The sequence below is a fragment of the Mucor mucedo genome (genome assembly GCF_025094135.1).
Source record: "Mucor mucedo strain NRRL 3635 chromosome Unknown EV154scaffold_298, whole genome shotgun sequence".
Lineage (NCBI taxonomy): Eukaryota > Fungi > Mucoromycota > Mucoromycetes > Mucorales > Mucoraceae > Mucor > Mucor mucedo.
Genome location: NW_026252582.1, coordinates 1 through 17,988, shown reverse-complemented (window position 1 = coordinate 17,988; position 17,988 = coordinate 1). Strand labels below are relative to the sequence as shown.

The following is a 17,988-nucleotide window of genomic DNA, read 5'->3' as shown; positions in this document are numbered from 1 at the left end:
CAAACAGTTTCACTTTTTTCCAAGTATACTGCTCCGGAAACTCGTGATATAACTATTGATAGGTATCTGGATCGGTAAGGCTTATGCTAAACCAAGCTGTCAAAATAGTGTCTTTACTAGCTGTATTTGCAAGAACATCACTAAGATTAGCATACTCCAAAAAATACACCATTTATCGCCCAAGATGATGAATGCTTAATCTCGTATGTGCTGAAAATTCTTTACGCAATGAGAGCCCAAATATTTTCAAAATCGCTTCGGGTGCAAAAACATATCTCGCGTCTATGAACCGATTGATTTCTTCCTGACATAGCATATTATCTTGCTACTACTTACTTGAACAATTGCTCTATTGGACCTTTATAAACATACTTAAAAGATACTTTACAGTTGAAACGGTGTTGTATATTTGGAAACTGATATGGGCATCGTATTTCGTACTGAAATAAATGTTGTGATGTACATCCCATATATTATCCAATGCCATTTCATTTGCTTTTGCAATGCTTATAACATCTCATCTTCTTCTGTACATAAGATAGCCAGATTGTGCTGTTGTTGTGGTAGGATTACAATTTTTGTGGTAACCCTTTAAGCACTTTCCATCTTTCATGCAAATGAATCTGGGATGTAATGCACGACAAGGACCGTGCATCATGTTATTTATAACCGTATGATACGCTAGGGATGTTGCTGATCAATTGAAATCTCAGCGCAATTAATATTGTGCAAAATCATTGGTAGAGCTAGGTCTGTTTTCAGGTCTCACAATGAACAACATATAAGCATGAGGTAAACCTCTTTTCTGAAACTCGATCACACCAACATATTCAACGACTACACCAAGAATATATCTTTGCTGATATTCTTAAGAAGACTTGTATACTTTAATCGAAAAAATCTTCCGCAAAGATCAGGTCTGTCTGCAGCAGTTTAACCATACAACAACTCGCTTGGGATTGCAGGCCATGTAAGATTACAGGGAAAAGAAATAAAAAATCATGGTTTCCAAAACGTCTAATAATACTAGTGGCATCTTGATACAACTGGGACATATGTTGTGGTCCACCAATGAAAGAGCTTCGAAGAACAAGTTTTCGACCATTAGAGCTCCTATCATTGACATCAGGTGCAACAGCATCTTTTAAAACACGGTAAAGTTCGGTTCGAAGACTTGCCTGGTTATTTCATATAACGTTTAAACAAAACTGGTCAATCTTAGCGTACATATCCACATTACACTGATAAAATAGTTTTCCATAAAGACGGAAATCATGCCCCCAGTTTCTAAACCGGAGACGGAAACTATAAAATTGCATTGTAGTGACTTTTAAACTGTTATCAGATACACATTCTTTATGCCATCCCAATTGATCTGTTGGGAATATCAAAGCGTAAGACATTGGATCGTATGTCTGGTGTAACTCGTTGATACTCTTACGTTGACCCTGATTTTGGGGTCTAATAATAATATCCCTAACCCTAATCTAATCCCCTTTCGGTCTATTGTCACTGCCCAAAATTAATATCCCAACTTCAATCCAACTAGTTGGTGAATTGATGTCTTCGTGGATCTGGGAATTCTTTTGGCTAGAATACCAGTGCCACATCTGCATCGTAATCTGAATTCTCAATCAAATATTGGCTCATCGTCTTAAAGGTCTGACTATAGGATTGATATCATGCATTAAAATTTGTAAGTCTCCTAACGTGTTGATGTCGACATGGCTTGCAACACGGTCTCGATTTTCAATCCCATGTTAAGCATCAAAGACATAATTTGAGCAAATGATGGTGCAACATTGTTGGATGGGAGCAACAATCCAACTCGGTCATAAATGCTGGCATGAATTCGAAAAGAATACTCCCCGCCGCGAGAGTTCCGAACAGATTCGTCCCAATTGATACCCCTGGAAGTAAAGCCTAAGTCATTGTGGTTAGACCGCATGTGGTTTTTAAACTCCTTGTATCTTTGATCATTTTCGCGTAATAAGTTGGATATAAGTCCAGGTGTAGAGTGAAATGGTGTCTCTTTTTATTATCCCATCCACTACAGAGTTGAAAGCTGCCAGTATGAAGACTGCTTTCTGACCTTTCTTCGACCCGCATGAATGCATTGCAGTTAGAACACATAGTGGTCATCCTTCCCAAACAATGTCTACTGGGCAGTATTTGAGTTTGCTTTGCTTGATTTATAGTCTGGTAGACACGATTACTATTCTGGCGGTACAAAAGGCTAGTTCTCTTTAAATGCCCATGTTGTTGACATGCTGAACAGCGGACTATACTTTCTTGGACTGGCTCATGAGTTGAAATGAACTCAGGTTAGTCTACCTCCATGTCCTATTAGAATCAATCTTAGTTGAATTGCTTACAAAAAATTTTCTTTTTGCTGTACCACAGTGATTGAGGCTGGGTTATTTAGCGCATTGTCATTGTTATTCAACGAAAATGGCACCTAAAAGAAAGTCAGTATTTTCAAAAAAAGAAAAAAAAAAAACAAAAAAAAAGAAGAAGAGATGACTACATTCGTATTTAGGTTTACTGGATTTAGAGGAACATCTAGGTGGGATCTACGACCATGACCTTCTTGACCACAGGATGCAAAATTTGCACTATTATTTGACATGTTTTAAAAAAAATAAAGGGACAATGCTAATCATACGAGGCGTATTCTAGGGTTGAAGGGTTCACCCTGCACCATCAACTTTTTTATCACTCCTTAAAAATTGCGCTGTTTAAAAAATACAAGCATACTGTTTTTAAGATATTAGCGCTTTCAAGCTTAATACTATAAGTCGTATTCTTGGGGGAGCGGGAGGCCCGTCTATATGGGACGAAAATTTGAGGAAAATTGAGCCAAAATGGTTTTCAGGTGTGACTGGGTTTTTCTAGAGCTAGATAATAACTGGGGTATTTGTTGACTTAATTTTTCTCTCGAACTTTCTTTCATTTATAACAATTACTCATTCTGAATTCTTCTTCATTCTATGGGATCACTCCTGCGCTTATTGATTAAGGTGCTGTTGCCATCGGGGAATGCGTAATCTGGTAAGACTTGTATGGGCTGAAGGATGCGCTGACGAACGGTTATACTTTGAAAACTCTCTCCAAGTCGACTTTGGTCCGTTGAGAATTAATAGACTGTAGTACTTAGTAATGCGAAGCTGGTTACAAGCACTTTAAGCAAATAATGCCTTTTTTGCCATCCTACGTATTAGCTACTTAATTTGCTGAATAGTTCAAACGCTCTCTTCAAGTAGATTTAGGTCCGTTGAGAGTTTATAGGCTTTTTTTTTTTTTTTCGGTAGTCCTATGTTTGCTATCAGTATTTTAAGCGACTAACGCGTTTCGGTTCTCTCCTTCATATTGATTGCTTCACCAGGTGCTCCCGCTTTTGTTAAGTACTCTGCATAATATATTAATCATTACAAAACGAATAACTTTTTGGTTCTAATTGTTAGGTACAAGATAAGATTGAAATCCTGAGAACGGACTTATACCCTGTAAAAGAAACCAAAGCGATATATCTTGTCTTCCCCAAAACGTCTTGTAGTGCTGGGAACAAACAGTACATAGGTAAATACCTCACTCTTTAAAAAAACGTATACACCATTGAACTAAATTATAAGTCAGTATCCCATATCAGCTACAAAGGATCTTGTCAAAGGCATCGTTCACATTAATTTTGGTCTGGCTTTTCGCTCTCTCAAATTATTGACCTTCTCAATGTCCATTAAATCTCGCCAATCTTGGATTATCAACTCCTCCTTACGTAATCTTACCAATAAAACAAACCGCCTCGTCCGATTATATAGCTTAAACCTATATTAGTTCTTCCCATGCAAATTAACGAGTATAAATTGAATTTGCTTATGACAAAAACATTATTCCTTCCCCAAGACAAAATTACCACCATTCCTTTATTCTTAATAAAGAGTTTTATTTCCAACAATTCATGAAATGTCGCTTATCGTTCTGCTTTATAGTGTCTGCATATTTGTTCATGTGTCCATTCTTAATACAATAGCCGAGACGTAAAATAGTCTTGTGGTCATGAACTCCGATGGTTGCGGTTTGAAAACTATCCTGCAAAATGCTTCATATTGTTAATGAAACGAAGCCAGACCATCGTCTTTGTAACACATGTTTCCTGTTCTCTTCCTTTTGTCGCACATTTAAATGTTGAACATGACTTTTGCATCTTGTCCAGCGTCTCTGCTCCAAATAGTTTATCTCTGTTATACCTTCTACTTGTGAAACATATTTAACATACATTGTCTTTGTATCCTTGTCCTTAAAGTCCGTTATATAACATAGGTAGTACCAGCTCATGTCATCATCTCTATCTATGCGCGATGCCACAAATATGTCTCGAATTCAATATGACTAAGATTCTGTCTCGGTAAATTTGATCTCTGAACCATCGTCTACTAGTCCTGTCAATTGTTACAAATAAAGTCATGTTTATTTATGTGTACTTCTGTAATTAAGATCTTATATCTTTTCCTTTCTTCTTCGAATAAATCTCTTTCGGCTTTCATTTATTTTTATACATGTAAAAATACTATTATACTGTATATATATATAACTTCTGTCTTCCTGTTCTCACATAAATAATTATACTGTTCTGCGCTTACCCCGCCCCGCTTCTGACAGCACAATACATACACACATTTTTTGTTATTAGTAGAAATACGATTCGTCCTTTGAAGTACCCCATATTTACGTCCGAATTTTCATGTTTACGCCGTTTGCTTTTTTGCATTGAACACCATCATACAGTTATACAGCAATTGCACAACACATTCTGAATTTTGGGTTCAAAATACCGAACACAAACAATTTTCAGCGCAATCCTGCTGGTCTGATTGCCGTGATTTGGGAAATACAATTACTATGTATTACTATCCATATAATTCTTATTTGTACTTTATATTAAATACTGATCCTTTCTTTTATGAACGGACCACATCTCGTATTATCCTTCATACAAAAAGAAGACATCAATTTAAACAATAACATTTATATGAGTATATTGGAAAATCAAGCAAGTAAAGAAATGAGACTCTATAATCTTTTACTATAAGTTGGAGAGTTTGTCAAAATAAAATAGAGGTCCCTGTTATATTAAATTATTACTGGTAGATTTTTCCTGCGCAGATCGAATTGACTGTGTACCCTCGAACTCTAAAATGATGTAATAAGATTTGTAAATCAGTTACATAAGAAACATAACTTATTGTTATATACAAGGCAGCTAGTTGACCCATATCCGGCACTTCTGGTGCATTATAGTTTATCCATTCAATGACAGAGTCCTAAATTGGATTTATAAAATAAATTTATGAGAAACTAGAAGCTTCGGCAGCTCCTGAAAAATAAAAAAAATAAAAAAGGCAATAAGACAGAGTGCTGAAACAGATTGCAAAAAAGAACTGGACTTTTTTAAACATAAACATGTGGGTTTCTTTTATACACGAAGAACACAACTATTTACAGCAAACGGGAAGATGACTACCGTGGGTAGGTTATATTGACATATTGTCTAAACTGTCAATATCCCGAAAGGTTCATCAAGGATAACAAAATAACATTCTATAGCTGAAGTAAATATATGAGTGTTACGTGAATTAAGAAATATCATTGTCATAGGCCAAAAGGTTAAAGATGATATTTTACCTCAATCTTCGGAGTTCATGTATGTAACCGTAAAAGTGATTTATATACTGCTGGAATACAACAGCTACGCGACCAATGCAGGATTGATTATGAAATCTGATCTCAGCTGGACATATTGTAATATCGTAGATATCAAATGGGTCTTTATGAATATTAAAAGTAAAGATAGCCTTTTATTAAGAGTTGAATGAGGTCGTATTTATACTTTAACGAAGCTGTGTCTAAACTAATAGTAAATCAAATCGGGAGTAACTATTCAATCGTCAATCCATTTGAATTAAATAAATGTTTATTTATGTATTGTTATTCGCTCATAGCAATATTCCATGATTAAGATCTCCAGTCTGTCTACTGAGATCTAATATTGGATTTCTATTGTTTTCTATGATTCAATACATCTGCGATACAACACATATGATGGATCTGACATTGTGTCAAACCTAAAGAAATTTATTCCAAATATGGTACTTATAATATATAGCGTATATGTACTATAATTGAGTGCCAAGATAAGAAGTAATTAAATTAGTCAAATTACGCTATACATACGACATATGACAAGCGCACTAGCTGTAACACGAATTGGCTTAGGCTAATTTAAGATAAGGCGACACAAAACGAGACAAAGTTTAGTGAGATGATTTAAAAAAAATACCATAAAAACCAAACTTGAAAGAGTGGCACATAATGCAAGTCTTCAACATAACAGAAACTATGAAAAATCATAGATGGAAAACGGTACACCACAGATGTTAGCGTAGTAAGCTTTTAAATTGATCTTATCCAGCTAAGTATCATATTGAGAGCCCTTGGAACAAAAGAATTATGTTAGAGAAAATTTTAGTGTAGAAGAGACCAAGAAATAAAAAACGTTGTCTCGGGGAATTTCCAGTGTGCTGCAAACATCCCTACTTCAAAGTACTGGATTTGCCCAATGTTTTTAAGTAACGTGTGGCTTGGATTTTTCAAGTATAAAAACAAAAGTTACCAAACTAATAAAAAGGGTCAAGCTCTTTTAGTCTTGAAAACCATAATCATAATCATCTTCGACGTCGAGATGTACCAATTTTCACCAAGATTTTCTTACGCAATAGTATGGACATTAAATCGAAGTTTGTCAGAGACTTTTAACATTACAAGATTCTCGGATCATCTCCCAATGTAACATTTATGATCATTCCCCTGATGGTACCAACTAGATTGTTCCTTGTTACCAAAAAAGGTCTCCAGGCTAGTGAAATAATATGAGGAGATGATCCCGAAGTATTTACCCTAGTAATTCATTGTTGCTTGAAAACTCCAATGCATCATTGTAGGAATGAATCACTTTGATGGGAGGTCTCATTACCAGTTTGGTTTTCTCATTTTTTAAGGCATAGGCATACGGACGTCTGTATGTTGTGTGTATATAATGTAAGTTTATAATATGGTGCACGCAGTTTATAATTTATCGATTCCAACTTTTGACTACCCACAGATGCTGGAAAGGCGCTATTCAAATAATCAGCCAATGCAATAGCAGTAATATTTTCGAATATACCAGTACCCATGAACCTCGTTTCATTCTCCTTACGTAATAAAAAACAACAACAGATGAAATACGTTTCTCAGAATTAGTGCCACATAGGAAGAGAAAATAAGACATTATAAAACAAACGAATACTTGGCGAACAGGGAAGGTTTGTATAAAAATATGAGACCATCTACGAAGATCAGCAGTGCCTTAGGTCAAAGATTCACAATGGTTTTATTCCAGAAACGACTAACATTATTTATACTAGATATCGCACAAAAAGAAAATACCGTGTTGTTTATATGATAAATTCAGACAAAGTCAGTGAGAATGAAAGGTACCATCAACAAAAAAGAGTTTTGAAAATTTGAAGAGTAAGAATAAGCTGGATTACGTGGACATTGAATAGTTAGATGGCTCAGAAAGTATTATCCTTTGGTCACAGCCGCAAAAAATACATTTGGAATACAAATTACCTATCGCCAAAAATTATTAGAAAGATGGAGTCAGATAAGATTTGGAAGACTTGATTTAAAGTACTTCTTACAGTGAGCTAGATGTAATGCAAGATGGTATTATTATAGTTATTTGGGGAATGATTTCACAAGACATTATGGCAACACATGATAGATGGAGTTGATGACATTTTGAAGCTCTTGACAAATCACGCCTTAAACAATTACATTCGTGCATGAAAGGCCAATTTCAAAGAAACAAGCATGCGTTGTATTCTACTGGTAACTTTAACAGAAAGGTGGCAGCCAATATACAACACAAAAAGTGAAAAAAACTTAAAGGTAAAACAAGGTCTCCAGAGGTGACATTAGGGATTTTGTAGTCCCCTAAGAAGGTCTCATCCCCAAATACCGGTGTGATCTTTGGCAAAAATGATATATTTAATAAATAGTGGCATAAAATGTATCTTTACTACCGGTCAAAATAGACTAAAACCACCTAACGTTTTCATATAATTTATATTTTCTAAATTGTACAACTCGTGTTTTAATGACTTATCCTAATAATTTTCTTTTTCCGAAGAATGTTATCGATGACAAATATAGAAAAGAAAGTCACACACTAGCTTAAATTTTAAAACGAGAAAATTTTTTTTCATCTTTTTCCTTCCTTTAATTTTTTGTATTTTTTTGTATGGGTATATATCAACGCACATTCAATTTCAATAGTTTCGCAACTAGACTAACATTTGCTAGTATTAATGGTTTGGTCTTTGGTTTTTTTCTGATGTGTTGAACTCTCCTGTGGTGTCGTCTTTCGTCTTGGAGTTTTTGGTAATCTTTAACATTATTAAAACTAACATAGGCTAGTATCTCTGGTTTTGGTCTTTCCTGTGGTTTTGGCTTTTTCTGATGTGGTGATCTCTCCCATTGTGTCGTCTTTTGTGCTGGTAACTCGTAATATTATTGAAACTAATGTTCTTTCTTTTTCAGCGTTGGGGTCTGGGGGGTGAGTCTACAAAGTGGAGGCCTCCCCGTGGCTAGACTTGGTAACGTTGGGATGGGACATGTAGTTATTGGGATTGTTGGCAACAGCAGTCAAGGCAGAAAAGTCAAATATGTTGGACAATTGAAAACACTTGAAGATTTCCCGCGTTTCCATTATATTACCAGCATTTGCACCTGGATGCATCGTTGATCTGGTTCGTTTTTTGTAAGCTCCAATGAACCTTTCGAGAGATCTGGCTGAGTAGCATCTTAGGGGCCTAAAGAAAGTTAGTCAGTAAATATTATACCGTTAATAATTATTGGTAAAGACAGCTTACCCCATTCGCTTGATCTTGTAAGGAATATGATGCAGTTAATGCATGCTTCATCTACTCCTTCTGGATCGTCTACTGTCTCTACTTCTATGCCTGTCTCTTTGGATGTTGGTCACAAAAATAGCAAGAATAAAAAAAGAAAAGCCAATGAAGCAAAACAAAAGCCAGATAAGCGCCTTCCAAGAGCGTCTCGTAGTTTACGTGGGGAATTATTTTCTCTGAGTTTTAACCTGCCCTATTTAAACTTTTTTTTTCTTTTTTCTCTATTCTTTCTTCTTTCTTCTTTCTTTAAGTAAGAAAAAATAATAGTAAGTCTATAAATGTTATCAAGTTCAGTCATACTGTATTTGAGCCAGCTATAAAACTAACACGGTATATAGTTTTTTGCAAAAGGTATATTTTTATCATGTCTATTCAAGCACTTGTTAAATAAGCGACTTCCTTTAAGGTAAACCTTACTATTATTATATCATTATCTGTTTGTTATCCATTTTATTAACTACATTCTAACCATAGTTATACAGGTATGGTGTGTTAAGTGCATCGCCAAGTCCACTGGTTTATTTTTAAGGTACGTATTATAATCATAACAACAAGTGTGCTTGTTATTAACATTATTATTCGTAGGTAAGTACTCCTGGCCGTGTCCTTTCGTTTTGAACAGTAGTAGTCTGCTCTGTTAGTTAGTCTGGATAGATCCGCGTGGGGTTTACACCATTTTTTTTCTGCAATGTCTATAACTACTCTTCGTGTTTTTATTTAAATGAAAGTCTTTTTTTTTCAATATATACAATCCTAATTTCAATATGTGCAAGGGTAGCAACCCATGAAATGTGTACACTACCCGTATTTTTAGCCAATACCATTCTTTTAAACAATAAGGTTACTACGTTACTATTTGCTGAAACTATAGCTTGTACTCGTCAGTATCGGTCCAAAAATTCGACAGATCATTTAAAAAACCCGTCCAATTTTTTGACAGATTATTTAAATAATAGGTCGAATTTTTGGACCGCGACCGCCGGTCTAACTTTTTCAAAATCTTTTCAAAAATTGGACCGATAAAAAGTTTCACAGTGTTAACTTTTATATTTATTATCAATCCTTTAGGTGATGTGATATTTAAGTTTTATTATTATATCTATGATATCCTCAACAATTATTACCATCTGTAGTCCCTGATTCGAAGTTTCTACAAGCGTGCATTTAGGGAATTTACTCTTCTTGCATGGGATGTTAATTCAACTTTGTTGACGGGAACAATTCTCGATTTTAAAAACAATATCTTGAACCAATTTCGACTGGAAGAAATTCACATGTATGGCCTTCCGAATACTCACCAGCTTGGAGAGAAGCAAGCCTCTGTTCTGATCACACGTATCAGAACGCACCAGGCGAATGTGCGAAGACGAGTCCGTCGCAGCCAGACACAAACAGCAGCAGAAATACAACAATATGCCGTAATTTCTAACATGGGGTCAAGAATGGCCAATGTAAGTATAGTATAAGTATCAAAAACACTTTTTTTTTTTTGTAAATAAATTTTTATTAAGGGTATGATTTAATACAAATTTTTAAGTCACACATTGCGGAGTGGTGGAATTTGTTGAAACAAATGATTGTGGATGGCATATAAGCTATAGAGTTAGTCTATGTTGGAAGGAGGATTGATAATCTTGTTGATTTGGAGAATAATTCTGGACACTGATTTGGGTAGGTTGGCAGCAGCAAAAGGTCGCGGATTGTCGGTGCCATGAAGCCAGTAAAGGTTCCCTATTTTCCAGAGGGTGATAGAAAGTATGGAAAGATACCATTCTTCGTGTTGCACAGACAATAGATGTTTTAGATTGCAGATTAATTCATATAACATCGAAGGTGTAAATTTAAGATATGGGTAGTAGTGGGACAGTACCCTATGCCAAAGCTGTCGCTTTATGGGGCACTCCACCAAGAAATGTAGAATTGAGTCTTCGGCAGTATCACAGAAAAAGCATTGAGGGGAAGTGACGTTAACAAAATGTTTATACACCAGTTGTTTTGTAGGGATGCATTTAGAAAAAGCGCGATAGTAAACGGTACGTGCTTATGGGTACATAAGGCAGCTCCAAATTTTTTTAATATCCGTATTGGGAAATTATGAACCGTTTTGTAGTGTTGCTAATATTACCTGCGTAAGACAGTAGGGTTAAATTGTCCCCAGAGTGGTTGAAGTCGCATTTGAGACACTAATTCGTGAGAGGACCATTCTTCGGGTAGTGTGGGAGCAGGTGCTGCAAGAATATGTGGCCATACAAACGCTTCAAGTTTAATGGTACGAGTACATATATTATCATTGGCCAGAGTTTGACAGAGCCTTGGAAAGCGAGAGAATTCACTTCGGACTCGTATCCGCAGTCGTTGTTGGTGCTCATCAAATACCAAGAAAGTTGCCCGCTGCAAAATTTCGATGTCTGAGTGACCAATGAGAACTATCTGGAACCTGAATGACCTTACAAAGTGGAAGAGCCAAAATATTAGAAACAGGGACATTTATCATTTGGAATTTGGTTGAAGATTGAAAACAATCGAACTTATCGAAAATGACATGCCATATGGAAAACTTGTTCAAGACTGGGCTCTTTCGGAATTCAAAGTCATGTAATGGGAGCAGTGGATACATCGATGCATTTTGGAAGTGGCTGAGGTGATCAAGCGTGATAGGAAACACAAAAGATGGCTATAAGTTAGGTGCTAACCAATAGTTCAACCATCGTTTTTGGAGGACTTTATGTTGGATGACTGGATCGAGTAGTTTGAGACCACCAACCTCATGTGGTAAAAACAGCATTTCCAAACGGAGACTGGGTTCTTTCTTTTGCCATATAAATTGGTAGATTGTGGATCGAATATCTTTAAAGATTTGTTCAGTCGGATTGAAAAGACGTAGACAGTACCATATTTTTGATAGTAGTAGGATATTTGCGATAGTAACTCGACCCTGTATGGACAGCTGTCGTTGAGAAAAAACGTATCTTTGGTGTCTAATACTACTCAGTAGTTTACTCTCCAGCGATTTTCGTTGTTGAGCTGAGTATGGCAGATAAAAACCAAGATATCTCAGTATCGAGAGTGAACATTCGTGATAGTAGATCAAAAGGGCTCTAGAAGTCAGGAACGTGTCCCAATTGCTATCATGTTTACCATTGAGTGAGAAGGCTTCGGATTTGTCTTCGTTGAATTTGGCATTAGACACCCTAGCGTACTTATCCATACGGTACTCAAGGCCATCTAGTTCGAGAGCGTCTTTTACAATCACACAAACGTCATCTGCGTATGCTAAACATTTGATAGGAGTACTGACAGTATTAATAGTTGAAGGCAGTTGAAAGCCTGTAATACTATCATCTTGTAATATAGACAGGATGAACGGTTCAAGAGCTAAATTAAATAGTAGAGGTAATAACGGGTCGCCTTGTCGTAAACCACGCTTTTGTGAAACTGCGTCAGTGAAATATCCATTGATGTTGACATATACAGTATTATCAAAAAACAGTCGGCGCTTGCATGTAATGAATAACCTGGGGAATCCAAAGCGTTCAAGAACTCGAGACAGGTATAGAGGGTGAACCCGATCATAGGCTTTTTCCTGCTCAAGTAAGATCCCAACACCAGGGCAGTCAAATCCACGTGCTTGATCCAGGATCATGGACAGTGCTAGACCATTATCACCAATAAATCGTCCGGTTATAAAACCCGTTTGATAGGGATTGATAAACTTGTTCATCATACAACCTAACCTTTGAGCGAGTAGTCGTGTAAAAATTTTGGCGTCACAATTGATTAATAAAATTGGTCGCCAGTTCTTTAGTAGACACAGATCCCCTTTTTTTCGTAACAGTCGCACTCGAATATCTTGCCAAGATGTTGGGAATACACCCTCCTAGGCTTGATTATATAAATCTGTGATTAGTCTTTCTAATATGGGAATTTGGAATAGTACCGCAAGATAAGGATAACTAAGCCCATCAGCACCAGGACTACTTTGCTTTGTCAAACGTGAAGCTTGTTCTATTAAATCATCAATAGTAAACAGTTTCATAAGTTTTACAGCATCATTGGGGTCCAGCGTCGTTGAAAACTGAATATCGTCCAAATAATCTTGTATGGCGTCGTCCCTGACTGGTTCGGCATCGTAGAGATGTTGATAGAACTGTCGGGCTGACGTTTTCATGTGGTCCGTATCGTTTGAGACTGTTGGAGGGCTATCTAAACTAGACGAAGGAACTTGTATCCCAGACATGTATTGTTGGGCGGTTCGAGTTTTATGTATAGCTTTTAAATATTTGGCAGATTTTTCACATTTCTCCCGCCAAACCACACCAGGTTTTAATGCAGAGATGTCGACTAACTCTTGTTGTAAAGTTTCAATCATCTGATCAATTTTGGGTTGTAGTAACAGGAGCGTGGCTAGCGGTGGTTTAGATCTCATTAGCCTATTTCGTTTACGCTCGAGAAGTTTCAATGATGATGCTCGCCAGGAGACATGTTTAATACCAAAAGATTTGATAGAGTGCATCTGGACTTCTATGTGCGAAAAAAAAAATTTTAAGCAGAGAGAAACGTTAAAACTGGACCACCACACTTTCGTCATAATTAAGGTCCAATATTTTTGGACATCTATCATTTTAATCATGATTAAAATGAGAATATGAACTTTTTATTCTAAAAAAAAACTGTGTCCGGGATTTTTACAACTCGATTTTAGGTGTGGGGGAAATAATTGTCACAAGCAGGTTCAAAATTTTAAATTTTTCTTTTCCGACCAATAGTACTGTCTCGCGTATAGTATTTGTTGCCATCGGACCATGAGATGCTTATTGCCTGTACTCTCAATTTGGGTACCCGGATGCGTAGTATCGCAGCCTATTAGATCAAAGTCTGAGGACATTTACTGTCAACCCTGTGAGACACAAAAAGGATAATAACAAACTTTATGTATTAAGTAGAAACGCTTCCATATTTAAAAGATATAATTGAGAGTATTTTGAAAATAGATCCAACTAGTTGTTTGTTTAATTTATGTATTTTAAGGGTCGTATTCGTTAGATAAAGTACTCAGTGCCACAACCCGTTATATTAGAGTCTGAGATCAAATATGATCAACCCTATACGGCACCAAAAGGATAAAACAAACTTTATGTACTAAGTAGAAACGCTTCATATTTAAAAGATATAATTTGGAGTATTTTGAAAATAGATCCAACTAGTTGTTTATTTAATTTATGTATTTGAAAGGTCATATTCGTTAGATAAAGTAATTAGTACCATAACCTCTAAAATCTAAAACGAGATCAAATATGGTGAAGTGTAAAACACAAAAAAGATGTAAGAAATCGTAGATATACATTAAGTAAGAACGTCTACAATATGAAAACTTTGTTTACTGCAGTAATATTAGATGGAACGTTCTTTAAAATTACAAACGCATCAAAAGGGTTACTGTTTTTGAGCGTATTACTTCACGAGAGCTTTTAAAAATGACATATAGAAATGTGAATTTAAAAGTTAAGTTATTTTTGTACCTTTCTAAAAATTTTCTTCATATAAAGAAAAAAACGTCCCCACATTAAAAAAATCTTACTATGAATAAATATCCTTTTATATTACCTGTACTAGTCGGAGATGAATGCTAAAAATGTCACAGATTTCGTTTTGGCACATTACAATGAAGATGCACTCTACATTGTTTCGTGACATCGTTGATTTTTTCCCACAAAAGTTGTGCATTATTCGTATTAGTGTCAGTTAATGTTTGCTCAATTTTGGTTGAAAGTAGAGCTTGGAACTTCGGGTTGGTTGCATAGGCTGGGTTACCACGTCAAAGGCCAGGGCCCATTTTTGAGGTACCTACATTTAGTTGAAGCTGTAGAAGCGCATGATCTGACCATTTACTTCGAATATACTGAATGGACGCATCTTTGATGTTATTTTTCAGTGTTAGGTCTAAGTATATATAGTCAATAGTCGACGTTGTAGCGATTTGGCGTTGGAAAGTAGGTAGGGTATACATACTGTTATGAATCATACTGTTGTAGAACAGAGAATCAGGGTATGTAAGCCATTGTGCGGAGGTTTATAACAATCCCTTTCGACTAGTTATATCGCGTGAAACATCATAATTAAAATCACCTGAAATAATCAGCTGATTGATATTAATAGTGTCCGTTAGAATATATAGCATGTCACAGACTGATTCAAAAAAACTTCGGCGAGCCGGGTTTAAATCCGCTGGTGCGTTTATGTTGAGAATGTAAAAAGGATCGTAGAAGTTGTGGGGGTGATGCACTTTGCACAAAATAAGACGATCCGACGAGAATATATGATCAGTGGAAATCTGAGTCAAAATAAAATCGGGGGAGTGTTGTAGTTGAAGTATAATATACATATACTTGGGACTTCTTTATTTGAAGTTCCGAGGCTGGGTTAAAATATCAGGTTTTATCCTATTTTTAATAAAGTTCATCTCTTTTCTGTCTCGTATTTATACTTGTGTTAATCGACTATTTCAGAGAGAATGATATAATACAACAGTGGTGAGTCCATAAGGTTTGTTGAGCTTGGAACTGGATATCAAGGGAAGGAATAGTAGAAGGAGAGGCATGGGTTTCTTGTAAAGATAGAATATCAAGTTGTTGAAGACGAAGATAACGGATATAAAACGGCTGCAATGTTGAAGATTGTGTCTTCACTAAACTGTTACAGTGTAGTGTTGCAGAATTAAAATTGATTTTTTTCCCCATTAAAGATTATTATTATCTTTAGGAGAAGGCTCTGACTCTACTTGGATATTGGAGACAAAACCCACAAATGTCTTAAACGTTTTAAAAGTTCCCTGAGTAGTGTTCTGAGACTTGCTACTTATGTCTGAGTGGGTCGTATGCATACTGGTGTCCGTCCCATACTCATCCTCATCATCCTCGATATTCGATTGTGTATCCTTAATTTCGTCATTAGGGTTATAGTCGAAGTCATCCATGTCACTATCGCTACATAGTTGTTCGTCTAAGATGGTCCTTTTTTCCACTTCGAAATTTTCACCTAATGTCAAATCGATCTGTTCTACAGGTACGCACTTCTTGTGATGACCGGTCGCACTAATTGGCGTCTCTATTGAGGGTGCCCATTTAGATCTCATTAATTCCTCGGAAGCATCCGGTTTAGCAACTTCATTTTGGGATTGGTCTTTGTAGGTCTTTCTAGGTTTCTTAAACTGATTGGGTCTCTTTTTTTTAGACTTAGGGTCAGGACAAATAGCTGCACGGTGGCCATATTTATCACAAGAATAGCACAAAATACCAGCAGACGCTTATTGACATTCATACTTGGTATGGCCTTCAGAGTGACAGTATCGGCACCAAGTAGACATATCCGGGAAGGTCGCATAACAGTATTTCTCTTCATTCCAATTAATTGTATGCTGGAGAGTGGCATACGATTGTCCTGTAACTTGCTGAATAATCGCATACCCGGTACCCAAAAACCATCCTTCAGTGGATGAATATCGGAGGCCAATATCAATGACCGTGCCAAATGATGCTAAAGCTTTACGTAAACCTTCCAGTATTTCGGGTTCAGTTAATAAAGGAATCTCAGAAAGACTTAGTTGGATTACCTTTCCATCGCTTTCTATGGCAGGGCATGGAAGGAGTCAGGTTTTCAATTTCTCGTAGTAGACACCTTCAGCTGTGAATTTGGTTAAAATCTCGTTAGAGGGGTAGATCTCTATATATCGCTCAGAGCTTTTGCCTAAAAATTTGATCCGATAGAAATTTTTTGCCCCGGAGTACTGGTGGGCAATGGTAGTGAGATGTTCAACGGCCGGGATCGTTGGAACTTTCGAGATGTCGAGTAAAAAACCTTGGCGAGATCTCGCATGTCGCCAAATGCTTGTCCTAATTGTCTTTTCGGTGTCAACCGGTCCTGTGATATCGTTACTGACAGATGTGTATAAATCTATAAGAGACTTTTTGGTGGTAGGGAGGCATTTAGTTACTACATCCCTGTATGAAATTCCAATTTGGGAACCCGGCGGGGGTTGTTTTTGTTTTTTAGCGGAAAGAGCCATGAATGAGAATGAGAATCAAAAACACACAAAATATTAAACTGTACCTTCGATTTAGAAATTGAGAAGACGTTTAAGAAACTTTGAACGTTTTCAGCATATGATTGAGGACCACCTCCATATCTCGTCTGGCGACTGTCAAGCTGAGTTGCATGCGGCATATATGTCAGACGAGGAAAACGACGCCGTCAATGAGCAAGGATTGGCTACGTCGTTGGTAACGCTCAGTTTATCTTGGAGATCTACAAAGGCAAGTTAATAAATTAAACATCAAAGCCAATGCTAATTTACTTACAACATTTATTCCAATAGTTGGAAGAGGTGTATGCCTTTTTGGATGTTCCTGCCGGTCCATCTCGAGGTATTTCATTACCTCGTACCTCAAGAGTAGTCGAGTCTCCCTTGACTACAACACAGCTTGCACACTTGCCCAGATGGGCCATTCGATCTGAATAAAAAAGATTCTAAAGACCATAAAAAAAACCAGATACTACTGAGAGAAAAAAAAAAGAACGTTTTAACATTTAAAAAAATAACCTCTGAGACACGTTCGTTGCTACATTAATGTTGTCGAGGTGACTAATCTTGACTACAATGGGTGAATGAATAAAATGAACAGGCCATATCGACATGCGTGACATCTCTTCAAACTCATTGGCAACAACATACATGTTGTGATGGTTATAAGAACCCAACTGCACCGCTGATTCCTTGAACCACCTTAAAAAAAAGTTAGACGCGTCAAGAAGAAATGGTTTCATGTTTATACTGTACCTAACAAAGGCGAACGTGAGCGTTCCACTAGCTATTTCCCTAGTACTTTGCATTACATCTACGGAATGACGAAAGAACATGACCACTTGAGCAGGTCTGAGTACGCCAGAATCTGAAATAGATTTATAGTGGCATGCCGTA

At 36.6% G+C, this 17,988-nt stretch overlaps 2 protein-coding genes across 2 annotated transcripts; both read right to left on the bottom strand.

The window, feature by feature from the left end:
• Nucleotides 1-7,900: 7,900 nt before the first annotated feature.
• On the bottom strand, nt 7,901-8,707 carry EV154DRAFT_557308 (uncharacterized protein; the record flags this gene model as incomplete). Its single annotated transcript, XM_051605418.1, has 3 exons — nt 8,512-8,707; nt 8,398-8,489; nt 7,901-8,071 (listed from the first exon to the last, which is right to left on the bottom strand). Exons 1-3 carry the CDS (start codon nt 8,579-8,581, stop codon nt 7,901-7,903), a joined length of 333 nt encoding a protein of 110 aa, XP_051450099.1. The 5' UTR covers nt 8,582-8,707.
• Nucleotides 8,708-16,683: 7,976 nt separating this feature from the next.
• On the bottom strand, nt 16,684-16,908 carry EV154DRAFT_399235 (uncharacterized protein; the record flags this gene model as incomplete). The annotated part of the gene is made up of 1 exon (XM_051595250.1): nt 16,684-16,908. A coding segment is annotated over one exon (225 nt), but the record flags the coding sequence as incomplete, so codon positions are not given.
• Nucleotides 16,909-17,988: the final 1,080 nt, after the last annotated feature.